General features: G+C 42.1%; 1 protein-coding gene across 1 annotated transcript in view; it reads left to right on the forward strand.

Annotated features, from left to right (window-relative positions):
• Ddc (dopa decarboxylase) overlaps positions 1–19,844 on the forward strand; it is a 60,190-nt gene that overhangs the window by 17,546 nt on the left and 22,800 nt on the right. Inside the window, exon 6 of the mRNA XM_059275327.1 lies at positions 17,915–17,981. Coding sequence (XP_059131310.1) covers positions 17,915–17,981 — 67 coding nt within the window. The remainder of the gene's footprint in view (positions 1–17,914; positions 17,982–19,844) is intronic.

The following is a 19,844-nucleotide window of genomic DNA, read 5'->3' on the forward strand; positions in this document are numbered from 1 at the left end:
GAAGAGACTTCTAAGGGGGAATGTCAGGGGAAGAAAGGAGATTGGAGAGAATGGGGGTGTGAAAGTAACCAGAATGTATTAATACATGTGTGATAGTCTCAAAGAATAAAATTAATGAAATTATAATTAAAAAATAACCACTGTAGGCTTTACCGCCTGGGTTTGTTGCTCTCAGCACACACTAAGAAGGTTCTTTTGTTGTGAGCAAACAGTGAATTATCCCTCCCACGTAAAACTAACTAGCCAAATGGCATGCTGGTTCTTTTGTGCCTAGATATGCATTCTAATGGGGGATGCACCTGGAGTTTGAGCCTTGTCATGTTTCTGACGTAGCCACAGCAGTATGTTCTGCCTGGGACTAATATGTCATGTTTGAAGCAATTGGAGTGTCATTACTGTGGCTCTATGGGTATTCTGTCTGGCTACACAGTTTTATCAAGGGAGCTTTAGGAATGTTGACTCCAGGATAATTTTGGAAGCATGTCTATGGGTAGAATCAGGAATAGGTCATATTTAATAGCAAGATTCTAGTGTGCATCTGGATTTGAGAAAGTTTTTGAGAATCCCTTTTTTCCCTTTTATTTTTTGGTGCTGGGGATGGAACCCAGGGTTTCTTGGAGTAGCCTTAACCCCTTGTATAGGGTGCCTACACCCAAACTCTTCTATTATTATTACTTTTAGTAAGTTTATGAGATAGCAGCCTTCTAAGTGGATTTTTTTGTTTTGTTTTGTTTTTGTTTTTTAAGACAGGGTTTCTCTGTGTAGTTTTGGTACCTGTCCTGGATCTTGCTCTGTACACCAGGCTGGCCTCGAACTCACAGAGATCCGCCTGGCTCTGCCTCCTGAGTGCTGGGATTAAAGGCATGTGCCACCGTGGCCCGGCACCTATGTAGATTTTTTAAAACACTCTCAGGGTCAAATTATCCCTCCCCAAGCCCCTGCTTCACACTACACCCCCATCTCTCTCCCCATGTAATTCTTCCTGCCCCATTATTCTCCTATCCACGTTCACCGTATTCTACTATCCTCTTATCTTTAAGCCCTCTGTTTCTCCCTCTCCCCCACAGCAGTCAGTTTCTACTTTCCTGGCTTCTCTAAGTACTCCAAGGTAAACACACATATCTGAGGGATGCTGCTAGGCCCCAAATATGGGAGACATTTCCTAGCAGTTGTGAATACAGCAGCAATGAAAACGGAGGAGTGATTATCTCTGTAGTAGGATAGAGAGAGTCCTTTGGGCGAAAGCCCTGGAGTGACAATAGCCGGATCACAAGGCAGCTCTACGTCTCCATTCTTCACTTCTGACAGTCCAGATCTCTTGCTGATTTCCACTGTGGCTGTGGCAGTTTGCACTCCCACCGACAGTGAGTAGTGTTCCCCTTTTCTCATGTTCTCCAAAGTATCTGTTGTCATTTATTTATTTTGGCCATGGGGAATGGGGTAAGATGAAATACCAAAGTAGTTTTAATTTGCATTTCCCTGATGGCTAAGAATGTTTCTTCATTGGAGAACTCTCTGTTCCATGTTTAGCCCATTTTTAATTGAGTTGTTTGTTTTCTTGATGTTTAGGGTTCGTAGCCCCTTATCCTACATCCTAGACACTGATCCTTTGTCAGATGCATAGCTGGCAAAGATTTTCTGTCCTTCTCTATGTTGCTCCTTCACTCAATGTCCAGTTAAGCGTAGAATCTTTTTAATTTCATGCTATCCAGCTTGTTGATAGCTGGCCTTATTTCCTGGACAGCTAGGGTCCCATAAAGAAATCCACACCTGAGTCTATATCCTGAACTGTGTTTCCTATTGTCCCCTCTAGATATTTTGGGCACAGCATTAAGGTCTTTGGTGCATTTAGAATTGATCTTTTTGCAGGGTGTGAAATAAGAATTAAATTTCTAGGTGACATGGCACCTACAACCACCTGGTTTTTGGCAAACATTCAAAAGACAAAAACCCCATTAGGGCTGGAGAGATGGCTCAGAGGTTAAGAGCACTGACTGCTCTTCCAGAGGTCCTGAGTTCAATTCCCAGCAACCACATGGTGCCTCACAGTCATCTGTAATGAGATCTGGTGCCCTCTTCTGGTATATAGACAGACTGTATACATAATAAATAAATCTTAAAAAAAAAAAAAAAAAAAAGACAAAACCTACCCTGGAGAAAAGACGCAGCATCTTTAACAAATGGTGCTGGAAAAACTGGAAGTCTCGTTTCTTGATGAAGAACAGCTCGCTGTTAGGAAATACTCTCTTCCTCTGTAATAACTATCACCACTTTCTCCATTTACACCGAAATTAATTACTGATGGATTTAAATGTTACCGACCATCTGGGTGTTTGTTTTCTGTTTGGTTCACTTCTTACATTTTTTCTCTACTTTTTTTTTACTTTTTAAAAATTGAGTGTTTTTATATTGTTCCGTTCTCTTCACTTTAATCTTGTTGGTTATATATTATCTTGTTATGCCTCCCTATCACCTTTTGTGTGATTATTAGTATATGCTTAAATCTACATGTATTTAAACTCTACTAGACATTGCAATTTTATAAGAGCAACATAAATTTAGATAAATCTACTATATTGGTCTCATTAACATTCATTTATTTTATATTTCTTATTTTCTTCTATGTGGAAAACATTTATAATTTATTCTAGTGAGTTGACAGTGCGGTCTGCTGCTTTTATTTCCATGAGAACATCTTTATTTTCCATTTACTTTTGAAAGATATTTTTACTGATAAAATATACCGACAAAAACAACCTAAGGACAGGGGGCGCTTTTGTTTCCATTTTTAAGATTTTCATTGCATTTTACGTGGGTGTACTCTGTGTATAGTGTCCCTGGAGGTCAAGGGCATCAGATCCCCTGAAACTGGAGTTGCAGATAGTTGTGAGCCTCCGTGTGGGTGCTGGGAATCAAACGGCAGTCCCCTGGAAGAGTAGCCAGTGCTCTTAAACAACCTAGCCATGTTCCGAGCCTCTGCATGTTTTGTATTTTGAGCTCACAGTTCAAGGGCAGTACATCAAAATCAAGGCATGCGAGCACTCTCGTGTTCAGATTGTCTTTACACTCGTGTTCAGATTGTCTTTTTCCACTTTTGACAGTCCGGATCTCCCACCCAGGGAATGATCCTGCCTATAATTAAGACAGGTCTTCCCATTTCAGTTAGCACAATCAAGGTAATCCCCCACAGGCTTTCCCAGAGGCTTATCTCTCAGGTGACTCTAGATCCTGTCAAGTTGAGGATCGATACTAACCATCACAGCTGAGCATAAAATGCTAAGGAGAAAGCATATCTCTGTTGATTGACTTCCTTCTGTGATGTCTGAGGAGATGTCAGTTGTCAGTATTATTGTTGTTTGCGTTGAGAAAAAGGGGAAAGTGGCATTCCTCTTCCCAGTGGCTTATAGTATTTGTTTTTCGTCTTTACTTTTAGGCAGTTTTACATGGTACTTTATTTCCATTTCATGGAATTTCTTGAGTCTAAGGTGGGTTCTGATATCATTGTCTTCTCATTGTTTACTTCTCTTCAATTTCTCCCTCTTTCCATTCTTGGGCTATGATTACATGTACTTACATTTTCCCCCTGAATGTTGGCTATGCTCCTTTCTGTGTTTCCCATCTTTGGTTCCCAACATCTATGTCAGGTGGTTCATAACTGCTTACAACTCCGACTCCAGGAAGACTGAATGGCATTGGCCTCTGTGGGTACTTGCACTCATATACACATACCTGTACACAGACACAAACACATAATTTAAAATAATAAAAGAAAAAATTTAAAAATTAAAACAAAGAGATTCTATGCCTATCACTTTTGCCCCCAAGTATTACAATTCCTATAACTGAAAGATAATATTAGAACCAAGAAATTGGCAACAGTTGACTGTGTTAGTTCTATCGTTACAGCTACAGAGCCCCCTAACCACTCTGTTAGCTAAAATCCCGAAATGTTTTGTTTCTGAAAGGATCTGTTCCCTGTGGTTCTTTTCTTTGCTCTCACTTTCTTGCCTCCCATTATCCTCACAATCTGTTTGGTGTTCTAGATTTCGGTAATATTGAGGATGTTGTAGAAATGGGATCATAAAGTAAGTGAAAAGTTGAGATTAGTATCTTTTCACTCGATCGTGTGCCTTTGCGATCCACCCAGGTGTCTCGCGTGTTCCTTCTTACTGCTGTACCACAGACTTGGTATCCAACTGTGCTCGTCCATCACCTACTGAGAAGTGCTTTGATTGCTCTCATTTTCCAACTACTGCAAATAAAACATCTGTGAACAGTTATGCACAGATACTTGGATAGAGAAATGTTTTCGTTTCTTTGGGATACATTTTTAAAGAAACCAATAAAATATTCTCTAGACTGACTATTTTGTTTTACATACCCACTATGTAGCTTGAAAAATTTAGGTTCCTTTGCTTCCTCACAAGCATTTGGTGTTGTCATTATTTTTTATTTTAGTTCTGTCGATAGGAGTGTAGCAATATCTCCTAAGGACACAATAGCCATTTCTCTGGTGACTAACAGTGTTAAATATCTTTTCATGTGGATAGGCACCATCCATACATTTTTTTTTTTGTAAAATGTAAAGTCATTTCTTTTGCCCATGTTCTAAATGGTTGATGTATTTTTAAAGATTTATTTCTTTAAGTGTGTGTGTGTGTGTGTGTGTGTGTGTGTGTATGTCTGTGTGTGGGAATATGTGTACGTGTATGTGGGTATGTATAGCTATATGTATGTGTATATGTATGTGGGGGGGTATATGCACGTACCCCCAGAATCCAGAAGAAGGTGTTGGATTCCTTTGGAGCTACAGTTAGTTACAAGTAGCTGTGAGCTGCCCCATAATGGGTAACTGGAATTGGATCTTCTGCAAAAACAGTATGTGCTCTTAGCTGCTGAGCCATCTTTCCAGCTCTTACATTGATTTTTAGTTTTTTCTTTTTTAAATAAATTTTTTAAATGAATTCTCTGAGAATTTTGTACAATGCACTTTGATCATATTAACCCCCAATTCTCTCCCTAATTCTTTTCAGAACTACCCACATCTCCCTATGGACTCCCAAACTTATGTCTTTTTTTTCTCTTTTTAAATAACCCACCAAGTCTACTTTGTGTTGCCCAGATATTTATGGGTGTGGGCCATCCACTGGAACACAGTTGGGATACCAGGAGCTGCACCCTTAAAGAAAACTGATTCTTTCTCCCTGAGAACCCACCAATGTCAATCCTGGGTTGATTTTTTTTTTTTTTTTAAAGTAACAGATTGATTTTGATAGAGCAGTTTTAGGTTGCTGCTCTGCCAGAATACCTAACAGAAATAATTCAAGAAGGAAGGGATTATTTTGGCTCAAGGTTTAGGGAACACAGCCTATCGGGTGGCAGCAGAAGGTGCTTGCCGGGCAGTCGGAATGTGAGACAGCTGTTTAATCATATCAGCATCAAAAAGCAGAGAGCTCAGACTAGAAGGGAGCTGGCCAAGAACTCATAAGGCCTGCCCCACCATGACCCACTTCCCATAGCGAGGCCCCATGTCCGGAATGTTCTACAACATTCTAAAGCGGTACCACCATCTGTGCAAGTGTTGAAACACATAAGCCTGTGAGGGACATTCCACATTCAAGCCATAGCCCAGGTTCCCAGAAGAAAAATAGAACAGAAAGTTTCCATACCGACTTACATGTTTTCCAAATGTCTGCTCACAGTCTGTAGCTTATTATTATACACTCTGAATTGTGTCTTTTGTCTTTGGTGAGACAGATATCTAATTTCAGTAAAGTGCAATTTATCCACTCTTTCCATGCATCAGGCCTTTGGTATTATACATAAAATGGTGAGAGGGACCTTTTCCTCCCTGGAGTAGTGTTAAATACTGTTTATAAAAAACAAACACAAAACAATAACAACAAAACACTATTAGTGTTAAATGACAAAGTCTTTAAGTACTCCTTGTGATGTTCCTTTTCTCATAAATAATGAAACATGCAGACAAATGGCATGATTTGACTCCCCAGTTAGCAGCCTTAGACTCTCCCTCGCTGCCAGAGGCAGCAGCAGAACTGTCAGTCAAACAGTCAACTAGCCTTGTGCCAGCGCCAGCCATTGCGAACATTTCACAGACACCCTAAGAAAACTGCAAGACAGCCTTAGTTGATCGCCCGGACTACTGCTTCAGCAAGGACTGATTGAAACCATTTGTGCCAGCCTTTCTGTTATCACAAGCTTCCATGAGCTCTCTTTAACCGTGCAACCCTTTCCACCCGGGCCAAAAGGAAACCACGGCTATGCTGGCCTAGCAAAGGAACTGCTGTGGCTGGTGGTAACTGATCCCCGTAGAAGTCTCAATGGTGTGATCGGTGCTAAGAGACAGGGCCGTGTTGGTCCAAAACAAATGGCAGTTTCTGCCTAAATGCCTCCTCTCAGGCTGTACTCCCAGGCTTCCCAGGTTCACTAAGGGTGTCAACTCGGATTATGGTCTCTTGTGTTGCCTTCCCTGGTGTTGCCACATTAGGCCTAATAAAAGGCTTCTTCTCTCCGGCACTCCTTCCCTTCAGTAGCGTGGCGGAGCGACAGAGAGAGCAGAGGCGCAGTGATGGCGAAAGCAGCAGAGTGGCAGCGGCAGGGACAGCTGAGCAGTTGGCAGGCTGGGCTGTGAAAGAGGCAAGGCAGCTGCTGGGCAGCTGAAGAGGAATCCGATGAGCAGTCTGAGAGCAGCTAGGGTGGGCCCAAGAAGGGCTGAAGGAGAGGGGCGACGAGAGAGGGTGGACAGCTGAGACTGAAGGAGGATGAAAGACTCTCGGGTGTCAGAAAAGAAAAACTGCAGGCCCTGCTTGCCAGAGGAATTCCAGAGAACTGTCAGATCTTTAGGACCAAGGGTCTCGGATGCCCCAGGGCTAGCACGTAACACTGGAGGATGGGGGGGGGGGGTTTAAGGAATCCCAACTTCCTTGGCCTACACAAGATCTGTGACACCGGTTGCTGTCAAGAACTGAGAAATCCTTATACTCCTGCTGCCCACAAACTTCAACCCTAATTACAACCAAGGGCTGAAAAATCCCAGCTTTCTAGGCTTACACAAGAGCTGCAGCACGTACAGGGCTTAGAGTCCCGATATCCCAGGCATGCGTGGAGACTGTAACACTAGAAGGTACCACCAGCTGCGGCTCCCACCTGCTTACGGCCATCACTCACTGCTGCAAAACACCAAGGGAAACAAAGGCGCCCAGGACTTGAAGGTTGTCTCCTTGGCTACACATTATTTCTGTGTAAACAGAACAAAGGGACTCCAGCCAAGTGATTCCACACCATGACCAGATAGATTTTCTCCAGGGTTACATTCTAGGAGCTTTGTAGTTTTCTACTTTTAAATCTATCATCTGTTTTCAGCTGATTTTTGCGAAAGGGGTCTAAAACGTGTTTAGAGTCCTTCGAGGGTGTGTGTGTGTGTGTGTGTGTGTGTGTGTGTGTGTGTGTGTGTGTTTGTGTTGTGGTGGGCCATTGTTCCAGAGTCGTCTGTTGAAAGACTGTACTTCCTCCATTAACAACCATTCCTCCTTAGTCAACTCTTGGCTTACATGTGTAGACCTATTTCTGGTCCATTGGTCTGGCTTTTTTCTTTCTTTTTCTAAGACCATACTGTCTTGGTTATTGCAGGTTTATAGTAAGTTGGCGAAGGTGGGATCAGACCTCTGATATTATTATTTAAAATTAACTCTGTTTTCATTTTGAGTCTTTTGACTCTTGATTATAAACTTTAAATTCAATTGTTAGTATCAACTGTGAGACTCAGGGATATTACCAAGTTGAGGGAGTTTTGCATAATCTTACTATGCTAAGAGATGACATTGCTTCAGATCATATATAATGATATGGTTTATTGTCTTTAGCCAGATGATATTTATTTGTTTTCAAACATTCAACCAGCCGTTACATCTGAAGTAAAGCACACTTGGTTGTAGTATATAATTCTTTTCTTACTGTTGGGTTCATTTTGCTAATATTTTATTGAAGATTCTTACATCTATATTTATGCCATATACTTGACTATCACATCCTTTCCTGATGTCGCTGTGTACAGTTTGGGTATTATGGTAATGTTAATATCATAGAATGAGCAATGGTTTCTTCATGTTTCTTTCTGAAATTTTCAGTGGAGCAACTGAGGAGCCCAGTTGGGCATGGTGTGCTGTCGTTTTTTTGCAAGTTATTGACTAGAGACACAATTTCAATACATACAGCTCTACTGACAGTATTTATTTACCTTTATGTAAGATTTATGTTAAATCTCTCAAGAAATTTATGCATTTCATTTGAGTCTTTAAATTTGTGGACACCGAGCCCATGATATTCCTTATTACCCCCTTTAATGTCTATGAAATCAGAGCCCATAATATTCTTTATTATCTTTTCAATGCCAATCAGATCAGTAGTGATGGTTCCAGTTTCAATTTTGATGTTAATCATTTGTGTCTTTGCTGTTTTGTCTTAGCTAATCTGGCTAAAAGTCTATCACGTTTATTGATCTTTTCAAAGAATCAGCTTTTTACTATTTCCCATTTCATTGACTCATTGGTATTTCTTTTTATTTTCTTGTGTTCACTTTGCACTTAATTTTCTTCTTTTACTAGTTTTCTAAGGTGATTACTTGGGTTATAGATTTTAGGCTTACTTTATTCTAGTAGATGCATTCAATGCTATAAATCTCTAAGCAATTTCACTATCTTGATAAATTATCTTGAATTGTAGTGTCATTTTCTAAGAGCTAAAGTACTTTTTAGTATTTCTTGAGAATTTTCCTTTGACATTTAGAAATGGGTTTTTATGATTATTCAGAGTTTGGGGTATAATCTAGCTATCTTTTGGTCAGTGATTTCTCCTTAAATTCCACTGTAATTTAAAAACGTATCTTGTACAATATCTATTCTTTCAAATTTATTGAGATGTGTTTTATGGCCCAGAATGTGGCTTGTGTTAGTGAATGTTCCACGTAAACCTGCAAAGAAGATACATTCTATGATCATTATGTGAAGTATTTTACAGATTTAATTAGATCGAATGGTTGATGGTACTTTTCAACTCAAGTACATCTTTATCAAATTTCTGTCTCTTGGATCTATCTATTCCTGGTAGGAGAGTATTAAGAGTCTTTAACTATGAGGGTTGGCTCATCTGTTTCTTTCTGTAGGTCTATCAATTTTTAATTCATGTATTTTGTTGAGGGATGCATACCAATAAGGGTTGCGGTTTCCTTGAGGGAGCAAACTGACTCTTCAGCATCATTAAAAGTTATTTTGTTATTGCTATGTTGTCCCCACTCTGTGATTTTTTTTTTTTTTTTTTTAGTTTTTGATTTGGAGAAAATACACATAGTATAAAATACATTAACCACTTCCAAATGTGATTTTCAGTGCTGTTTAGTACATTAAGCCTGAAGTTTCTACTGCTGTGTATCACTGCCACACTGTCATAGTTTGAAAAGTCTGGAGTTACACCACTGTAAGCCAGGGACCATCTGGGTGTGTGTTATGAAATATGAGCTTTCAGAATAATAATTGCTATTGTTTTATTCCAAAAGCTAATGTTACAACTTTTCTTTGCAACTCTGCACCTGTATATATAACTTACTAAACTATGTTCAAATGATTAGTATATATGTAGTTATTACCATTTGTCAATTCACAAATGTCTTTTCTTCTCACAAGATTGAAATTTTGTGTCCATTAAATAATAACTTCCACTCCCTTAAGCCCCTAGAAATCACTCTTGTATTTTGTGTGCCTATGAATTTTATTGCTCCAAGTACCTTAAGGTACCTCTTTTCATGAAAGATATTTTCCACTTAGCATAAGGTCTTCAGCATTCTTCCATATTGTAACATATACCAGAGTTTCTCTTCTTTGTTTGTTTGTGTGTGGTGTAGTACATGCATGTCCATGTGCATGCACGTGTACATATGTACATGCAGTAGTATGTGTGCATGTATCCTTGTGTGTGTACATGTGGCTAACAGCTGTCAATGTTGGTTATCTTCTTCAATTGTTCTCCATCTGAATTTTTGAGACAAGGTCTCTCATTGAACTTGGAACTAGGTTGGTTGATGAGTGAGCTCCAGGGATCCACCTGTTCTCACTCCCTGCACAAGCCCTGGGATTACAGGCACATACTGCCTCCCCCAACTTTTTACAAGGATACTGGGGATCAAATTCTTATCCTCATGCTTGCATGGCAGACACTTGACCAACCGAGCAATTTCCCCAGCCATTCTGTTCTTCCTAATGATGATTGAAATGAAAAGACTAGCTTCTGCCACTTTCCAATTTCTTTCTATATGGTGTATAATACCCCCTGTCCTTGTGTGCTTTCTGATGCTGTGATCAACGCTAACCAAACGCAGCTTGGGGCTAGGAGTGTTTATTTAACTTACACAACCCAATCACAGTCCATTTGAAGGGAAATCAGAGCAGGAACTCAAGTCAGAAACCTGGGGGCAGGAAGTAAAGCAGAGATCGTGGAGCAATCCTGCTTATTGGCTTGTTCTCATGGCTTGCTCAGTTTTCTTATACAATCCAGACCATCTGCCTAGAGGTAGCATTTCCCACAGTGATCTTGGCCCTCTCACATCACACATTAATCAAGAAAATGCCCCCACAGACTTGCTTACAGGCTAATTTGATGGGAGCATTTTCTCAATTGAGGTTCCCTATTCCCTAGCTTGTGTCAAGTTGACAAAAAACTAACCAGCACACTCTCAAATTTCCTGCATTACTGTGTTCAGTTTAATTTTTTTTGTAATGAAATGTTTACATTCACTATATACATTGGGCTTGTGGAAAATGTACAGAAATGAGAGGTTTATGCATAGAGTTGTATCTCACTATCCACAGGATATTGTTTCCAGGAAGCCTGTGGATGCTCAAGTGCCTTCTATGAAAACCCACAGTATTTGCATATAACCTTTCTATATATTTTAAGTGCTGCTGATGTCTAAAGCAATGCCTACACATATTTTTATTCATGGATTTAGCACATAGTACTTCATGCCCAGCAAATTCAAGTGTTCATTTTGGAACTTTCTGGATTTTTTTCCAAATATTTTTTAAATTTCACTTTTAATTGAAAATAGTTATTTTCATACAATATATTCTAATCATGGCTTTCCCTCTCATCTACCAGATCCCCCCACACACACACACCCTTCCGGCTCCACACATTGTTTCTCTCTCTTAAGAAAACAAACAGGCAAATAAAAAAGACAAGCATGAATAAAATAAAATGAACAAACTAACAATGAAAAGAAGGAAAAGAGAAACAAAGAAAGATCCCAAGAAATGCTTACACATGTGCACACACACCATATAAACACAAAATCAGAAACCGTCATTTACAAGCCAAAGACCAGTAAGTTTAAACAAACAAACAAAGTAATATGAGACCAAGAAAAAAAAAAGTCTCCAAAAATCCTTTGGAGTTCATTTTGTGTTGGCCACCACGGCTGCACATGGGACCTGCCTTGGAGTGTGGTTTGTACAGCCAGTGAGACTCCCTGGGAGAAACTACTTTTTCCTTTGCAAGCGGCTATTCATTGGAGCTAGATCCTTAGCTGAGGGTGGGAGCTTCCATCTGCTTCCCCATCTCAGTGCTGGGACCATGTCTGGTTGGGACCTGTGCACGTCTGTGTGTGCTGCCACAGTCTCTGTGAGTTCATTTGTGCGTCAGTCTTGGTGTTTCTGGAAGACATGTTTCTTTGACATCACTCATCCCCTCTGACTCTTATAATCTTCTTGCCTCCTCTTGTGTATGGTTCCCTGATCCTTGAGGGGAGGGATTTGATGAATACCTCCCTTTTAGAACTGAGTGTTCCAAGTTCTCTCACTCTCTTCACACTGTCCAACGGTGGGTCTATGTGTTAGTTTTAATCTACTGCAGGAGGAAGCTTCTCTGATGATGACTGAGCACAGTGATCCATGAGGATAGCAGAATGTCATTATGAGTCGTTTTATTGATATGTTCATGTAGCAAAACAGTAGTATTTGGTTTTCCCCTTGGTCCTCGGCCTATTTAGTCTCAGACTCTTGGCCACCTGAGCAGTGTCAAGTTGTTAGAACCCAACCTCAAATCAAACCTCAGATACAGAGGGTCAGCTGTATTCATGTGCTCACCTGGAGAAACCAAGTGAGGAGGACCGCAAGTACTGAAGTGAAGACTTCACAGTTCACTGAAATAGAGCTGAATTTTATTTCCGTGCAGGAGGGGAGAGAGAAACAATATGCCATTTTTTTGAATTGTGCTTTAACAAATCAAACTGCAGAAAATATTAGAGGATGTCCTGGCCCTTTTGCAGGCGGAAGCTACAGATATCACCAGTCCTTTGCATTGGCACAAAGGGAAGTGTCACAGTGCATTCATGCATTCACACATTCGACAAGTGCTTGTATCTCAGTGTCCCTTGACCAACTCTGAGGATATCTGACCAGCCACCGACTGTTTCCTCTTGGAGAGGTTTTTCATGCCAAAGATACAGATATGCCTGGTCTTTCCACCATTTTCTAGCTACATATACAGACAAGAGTAGAAGATGCAATCAGCTTTAGAGAGGATCAATAATGCCTGTTGCTAAGCAACACTATAGCAACTATATCCTTGAGGTTGGACAGGCAGGGATTCATGGTGCATTGCATTTTTTGTTAAAGGAATGAGGATTGATAACATTCATCAGTGTGAAAGAGCACAGCATATGTGAGACAGTGCAAATGGTTGGTTATTTCAAGATGCAGCTTGGGGCTATTCAACTGGGATGGAGAAGGGGTAGTAGCTAGGCCTTGCCTTAGTTCCCTAATGCTCCTTGGTGGTCAAAAGTATTTGCATCTGTGCATGTGTAACAGCCATATGCACCCTTCTGAGATATGTCAAGAATTGCAGGGCCCTCTAGCTGGATACCCACTACTGAGAATAAAAGGCATATTTGGCTGAGTCTGACGAAGAAAGCTGATTCTGTCCTTCCATGGACTTGAGTCCCATAATAAAGCTTCTCTCTTTCGATTTTCTTCATGATAGTTTGCTCCTCCAATAAAGCCAACTTAATAACATCAGCAAAGGGCAATGCCTGCAAGACACGTACGTGAGGAAAAAGGGCTGGTGGGGTAGGGACAGCAGGGGAGGAGGTCACACAGGCTCTGTCCCTAGCAGGAAGGCCGCAGGCTCTGAAGATAGAGGCTTGCTCTGGCTCCTGCCCCCTCCTGCTGCACAAATGTGATTAGGGCTCTGCAGAGCACACTGAAATCAGGTTAGCGTCACTGAGCGATGCTGAGCCGGGGTAATCAGAGCCTGGAGCAGAGCAGGTGCTAGCTTTAATATGGCTTCTGAGAATTAGGACAAGCTGACTTGTAGCTCGGTGGCACGTGGGCAAGTCATTAGGACACTGTCCATGCAGCCCCCTTCTGCTTCACCATCTTAGGTCTTCACTGCCTGCTCACAACTCCTCTGCAGCTAGAAAGGACTGGGGCCTGTGGCGAGCACTCGGGACCACGGTCTTCCAAAGGTGTGGCTAGTGGTATCACCATGGAGCTGTCCCTGGCCGTGTGCACCTACTCTGGCACCTTCTTTAAGTCAAGCATGAAGCAGGGATGGTGAGCCTGTCTAAGGTCATTGTGATGATCTACCCAGGAAGCACTCAGAGCAACCAGACTACACCAGCAAAGCACTCCAAACAGTCACTCCGTTTTTATTCTCCCATCAAGGCTCCTTCCAGAACAAGGCAGAACGTTATTGTTTGTGCTCAGTTGTCTCAAGCTCATTATAAATAAATCAATACTTGTGTGCAAACCTAAGAACGAGCGTTTATGTTGACCAAAAGCTCATCTCAGGCGATAAGCAGTAATCATATTTGGCAGGAATCATTCTCTATACTCTTTGTGCACGTAGTAATAGATAAAAGCTGATTTGAACAAGCAAATGTTTAACATGTATGAATTTAACAGCAGAAATTATCGTGCTTAGGCCAATTAGTGTTTAGATGAGAAAATGAGATGAAGCTGAAATAACTGCTGCATTGCAAATATGTCATCTCTAAGAGACACAAATGGAGACGATAACGCAGTATTAATGTCTGAAGTCAATCTGTTTCTACTGAAACTACACAGTGTTACCCTGAATAACACAGACAAAGCGTTTTAAGAGTCCTACGATGAGCTGACCCAGTTAGCCAGGTACCTAAAGCAAAGCATTTTAATATTCAGTTAAATATCAGGATGAAATTACAGAGAGCAGAGAAAAACCACATGTGACCCCAAGGCCCACGGCATGACTCATCTTGTACGAATGAGGCAAGTGTGGAGAACGTTGATTGAATGCGTGGAGTGAAGAAGAAGCTGCGTTGAGAGCTAGAGGAGTCTGAGGCTCAGGAGAGCCTGGAAACAGGGGCCCTGGAAGCCCACTGATACCTCTCACACTGGGCGAGTCCTGTGTCCATTATGTTACCTTGTGAGTGAGAAAGATGGGGCCCGGCAAGCAGCCCAGCAATGCAAGGCAGCTGAGCCTCACACCTAGGGCTCTCTCTCTCTCTCTCTCTCTCTCTCTCTCTCTCTCTCTCTCTCTCTCTCTCTCTCATTTGATTTTTGTTCTTTTGGGACAGGGTCTTCTTTTTTTTTTTTTTTTTAAATTACATTTGTTTATTGTGGATGTGGAGGCCAGTGGACAACTTGTAGGAAACAATTCTCTCCTTCCACTACATGGGTCCTGGAAATCAAACCTAGGTCATCAAGCTCAGCGGCAAGAACCTCTACCCAATGAGTCATCTTGCCTGCCCTGACATGGTCTTCCTAGATAGTCCAAACTGACCTCAAACTTGAGATCCCACTGCCTCCACTCCTGAAAGCTGCAATAGCAGGCCTGTGTCACTGCGGATGACTTTTATTGCTTTTCTGATGCTCTGATGTCTTTGGCAATGATGTCCCTAAAGGGTCTACCTCTTCTGAATCAAAGACTGAGTGACAAATTAAATTTTCATATGGACACTAACCAAAGAAGAGCCTCAGTGAGGTTCTCTCTTTAGGGTGCTGTCTCCCTGTTTACCCCTGACATAGCCAGGTACCAAATAATTATAGGCAGCCTGAGCCTCTAAAATTAGTCAAAGCAGCCTCTTTGCCTGCCTTGACTCTAACTTCCCATGAGCACCAAGAGAAAGGCCATGTCTTTCTCACCCCCACATCTGACATGTCCTGGAGTTTCGGCATGTGTTCCCTATGGTGCACCCCACGGCATGACATGGTCCTGTCCTGGGGACCTGTGAATAGGACAATAGTCTTCAGTGGATGACTTCATGGTCTGCTGGATCACCATCCATCCACAATCACAAAGCCTGTATTCAAGTGTTTGCCTTTGCTAAGCCTGCCTGAGGACAGCCCTGTTAGGGGCAGATCTTTGTGGATAGAGATGGGTGTTACAAAGAAGCTGTCAGAGCTCTGCCAGGACCTGCATAGCCACCATCTCCTACAACTGGGTACAGAAAAACTCTGATCCCTGGTAAAGGCATTACCTGTGACAAATAATGCCAAGTACCTCCACCAACTCAAGTCTCTATGTGAGAATCAGGGCCCAGGCAGCCAGGTGAGTGACCCACAAATGTCATGTTACCTGGCAAGAGAGTAGGATCTTGTTGAGAGATGGGTTTGGCTTTCAGGACAAATATAGGTGGTCATCTGTGTAATGGAGCCAGAAAGGCCTTGCCAGATAACTATGTCTGAGTTTCTGACCTGCCCAAGTTAACACTTGGGTCCTGTGGTGTAGTTAATATTGTTGGAGCGATGGACTTGACACAAGGTGCAAACCTTGTTCAAATAGCACTGTGTGACACTATTTTTGGGTAGACTTGAACAATCATGCACCCTTGACCTTTGACATGCACTGGACACAAGAGTGCATGAAACTTCATCAAGCCTGAAGAGAAAGTCCACTATCCCAACAGCATGGCTTCTATGAATCTGATCAGCCCTTGGCTTTCATAAACAAGACCTTTTCTTATCATTTGGAGCATGTCAGTTCAGTAAATATATTTTAGCATCCATTCCATGTCCAGCAAAGTACAAATTGCCACCAACATAAAGACCTGGTTTCAAGAACATTGTGGGTCTAGAGAAAGAGACAGTCATGTGAATGAACAACGTGAGTACCAGCATCCCAAGGCACCGAGAGGATGGATTCCAGGTCATACTTCCCATTGCATGACCCACAGCACTCCATGTTTTCTCAGAACACCCTTTGGCATCATTGCCAGCACCAGCAGAACTTTCTCACCGAGCTTTTGAAGGCTAAAGCAAATCTTTGGGAGCAATGGCATTCTGGAGAAGAAAGGTCCTCGAGTAAGGACATTGAGGCCCACTCTTGAACAATATTCTGGTGTGGCTTAACTGACCCTAGAGTGAGTCAGCTGTAGAGCTATCATAGTTGTGGCCCTACAAGAACCACTCTACTCACACCTCCACACATCCCAGCTGGCCTCAGTGTGTGTCATCTCTGATGTGCTTGCTCTGTGATGTATACACACACACACACACACACACACACACACACACACACACCAAACTAGGTGAAAATGTCTAAATTCTTGATTCTATAGGAACTATGTTCTTATCTCCAACAGATTCAGCTGATGAAGTAGCATATAGGAATTCATGTGACTGAATTCCCTCATTTCCACTCAAGGCTCCATTCCCTGAAAAATCTTTTGTAGGTCAAATGTGGGTGATCATTCACTAAAGCCAATACTTACTAGCCTCACAGTTCAGAGCTCAGATTTGTTTATATTTATGGTTATGTGTGTGTGTAAATATTTCTGGAACAAGCATCTACCCACTCCAGATTGGGAACCCATAACAGACCAAAGCAAGAGTGTCATCAAAGTCCAATATAGTGAATCAATTAATTTTATTTGAGTTACATATAGGAGTAGAAATGATTCAAAGGTATCACCAAAGCCTCCAACACATCAGCTGCCCAGAGAGCTCTTAGAAATCGGGGAAATGTGCCAGGCAGTGGTGTTGCACACCTTTAATCCCAGCACCAGGAAGGAAGAGGCAGGTGGATCTCTGTTCAAGGCCAGCCTGGTTTACAGAGTGAGTTCCAAGACAGCTAGGGCTATACAGAGAAACCCTGTCTCAAAAAAACAAAAAATGAAAGTGTGTGTGTGTGTGTGTGTGTGTGTGTGTGTGTGTGTATAAAACAAATATATATATAATATAATACAGTAAATATATAATATATAACACACATATTTTATTTATTTATATATATGGTATGAGTGTTTTGTCAGCATATATGTATGTGCATCATGTATGGCCTGGTGCCCATGGAGGTCCAAAGGGGGCATTGGATCCCCTGAAACTGGAGTTATGGACAATTGTGAACAGCCATGTGGGTTCTGGGAACCAAACCTGGGTCTTCTATAAGAGCAGCAAATGCTCTTAACTGCTGAGCCATCGCTCCAGCCTTTGTATTATTCTTTTAGGCAGGGTCTCTCACTGAACCTGAGGCCTGCAGTTTTGGCTAAGTCAACTGACCAGAAAGTCCCCAGCATCCCCCAGTGTCTGTCCCCCAAAGCTGGAGTTACAAGCATGTGAGGCCATGCCTAGGTTTTATGTGGGAGCTAGGGATTTGAACTCAGGTCCTTTTGCTTTCACAGAAAGCATTCTTACCCACTGAGCCATCTCCCCAGCCCACAGTGGAGACTTTTGTTTGTAGGTTTGTTCTCTTTATGTGCTACGACACTTTAACCAAGAGATTAAACACATATTCATGGGTTTCCATTTCCATGTACGTGTTCATTAGCATTGTGAATGCTGTCTACTATCGGTGGCTGTGGAAGAGGGGCTGGGTTACAACAATGGCAGCATGGTGGATAAAAGCGTTGTTTTTTACTTCCTAGGTGGTTGTTACACTGGGAACCACATCTTGCTGCTCCTTCGACAATCTCCTAGAAGTAGGACCCATCTGTAAGTATCTGATTCAATTTTCTTTTTTAAAAGTATTCTTAGCGGGGCAGTGGTGGCACATGCCTTTCATTTCAGCACTCGGGAGGTAGAGCCAGGTGGGTCTCTGTGAGTTCGAGGCCAGCCTAGTCTACAGAGAGAGATCTAGGACAGGTACCAAAACTACACAGAGAAACCCTGTCTCGAACCCCCCCCACCCAAAAAAAAGTATTCTTTACATAGAGGGGTCGGGTTTAGCCAACCTTTCACTTTGAGCCGTGCGCCTCATCATTAATTCTAATCATCATGATTTGCACGCCTTGTCTTATATTTACAATAATGTAACCCCATTGACTTAAATTTCACAGACTCAGAGTTTGAGCTAATTAAACACAGCTGAGCTTAATAATACCAACATACTATTGGAAAGGGAGAAAATGTTCAAGTACTTCATGGGAATATAATGTTTAGGATACGGTAGCCCTGTTAAGGAAACTAAGCTCATCAACATTTGGGGCAATTAACCCAACATGAAGGTCCTATGTGTGCATGACATTCACATGGCCTGAGTTGTTTGAATCCAGTCTTTTGTCATGCCTCTTTTTTTTTTTTTTTTTTTTGGTTTTTGGTTTTTGGTTTTTGAAGACAGAGTTTCTCTGTGTAGTCTTGACTGTCCTGTAGACCAGGCTGGCCTTGAACACAGAGATCCGCCTACCTCTGCCTCCCGAGTGCTGGGATTAAAGGCATGTGCCACCCCTGACACATTTTTATTTTTTTTAAAGAAAGTAAATTATTGTAAACCAGATGGTGTTAGCGCATGCCTTTAATCCCAGCATTAAGAAGGCAGAGGCAGGCAGATCTCCGAGTTTGAGGCCAGCCTGGTCTACAGAGTGAGTTCCAGGACAGCCAGATATACATAGAGGAACTCTGTCTTGAAAAACCAAAAAATAAAAGAATAAAATAAAATGAATAAATTAAAGACAAGATTGTGGTGTGTAGTAACATTTTCAGTGAGGGTAAACACCAGTTAAGATGGCGTTGCTACATCCTGGGTGTGCACAAGCACACTCTGCCATGCTTTCCTAATGACCACCTTACGGAATGATACATTTCTCAGACTGCCCTTCATTAAGCAGCGCGCGCGGCTGTTCGTATTGATCTAGCAAATCAATACTTTCAAGCTAAACTTGTGCAGAGAATGCTCCATTTCAGATCATTTCCAGGCCTCGTGCTCTCTCCCTTGCTCCCTCAATCAGGACGTTTTGTCTTCCTCATTGAGACTAGAATTCTGTGTTCGTTGCAAAAATGAACAAATGCCTGTGTTTTCTAAAGTTTCACCTTTAGTGTGAGCACTGGGAACTCAGCAGGCCTTGGAACTGTTTCTAAGGCACCAAGGATATATCAGCCCATGAACCTCACTCTTCCCTGTCCCCCAGGGATGTGAAGGCTAGGGTGGAGCTGTCCCTAGCAAGCTCTCTGACCTCAGTCCTTTGACTGGTGCCAGACATCACGACACCTGCTTGGCATTTGGCTTCATTGCCGGTCTGTGTGGGCCAAGCACGTTTCCCACCTCTCCTAACCCCTGGTTTGCTTGCCGTCTCTTCTCGGGAATGAGCTCTTCTCCCCTGGGTCACTGTTCCCTGGCTAGCAGGAGAGGCGGTGGAGGTGGTGCTACAGGCATGCTGGCGTGGCGGTGGTGGGGGCTGGCCAGGGCCTTCAGCAGCAGAGGAGCTTATAGCTTACAGCTGCATGTCTTAAATCTGACCTTCATTTCCCCCTATCTAAAAATTGGAAAGAAAAACGGCTCTCATAATGGGAAAACAGTATTTCCTTCACAGTGCAGCTCAGGGGAGTTCATGCAGACATTTGGGCTGTAGGAAAGACATG

Source organism: Peromyscus eremicus, chromosome 10, assembly GCF_949786415.1.
Source record: "Peromyscus eremicus chromosome 10, PerEre_H2_v1, whole genome shotgun sequence".
Lineage (NCBI taxonomy): Eukaryota > Metazoa > Chordata > Mammalia > Rodentia > Cricetidae > Peromyscus > Peromyscus eremicus.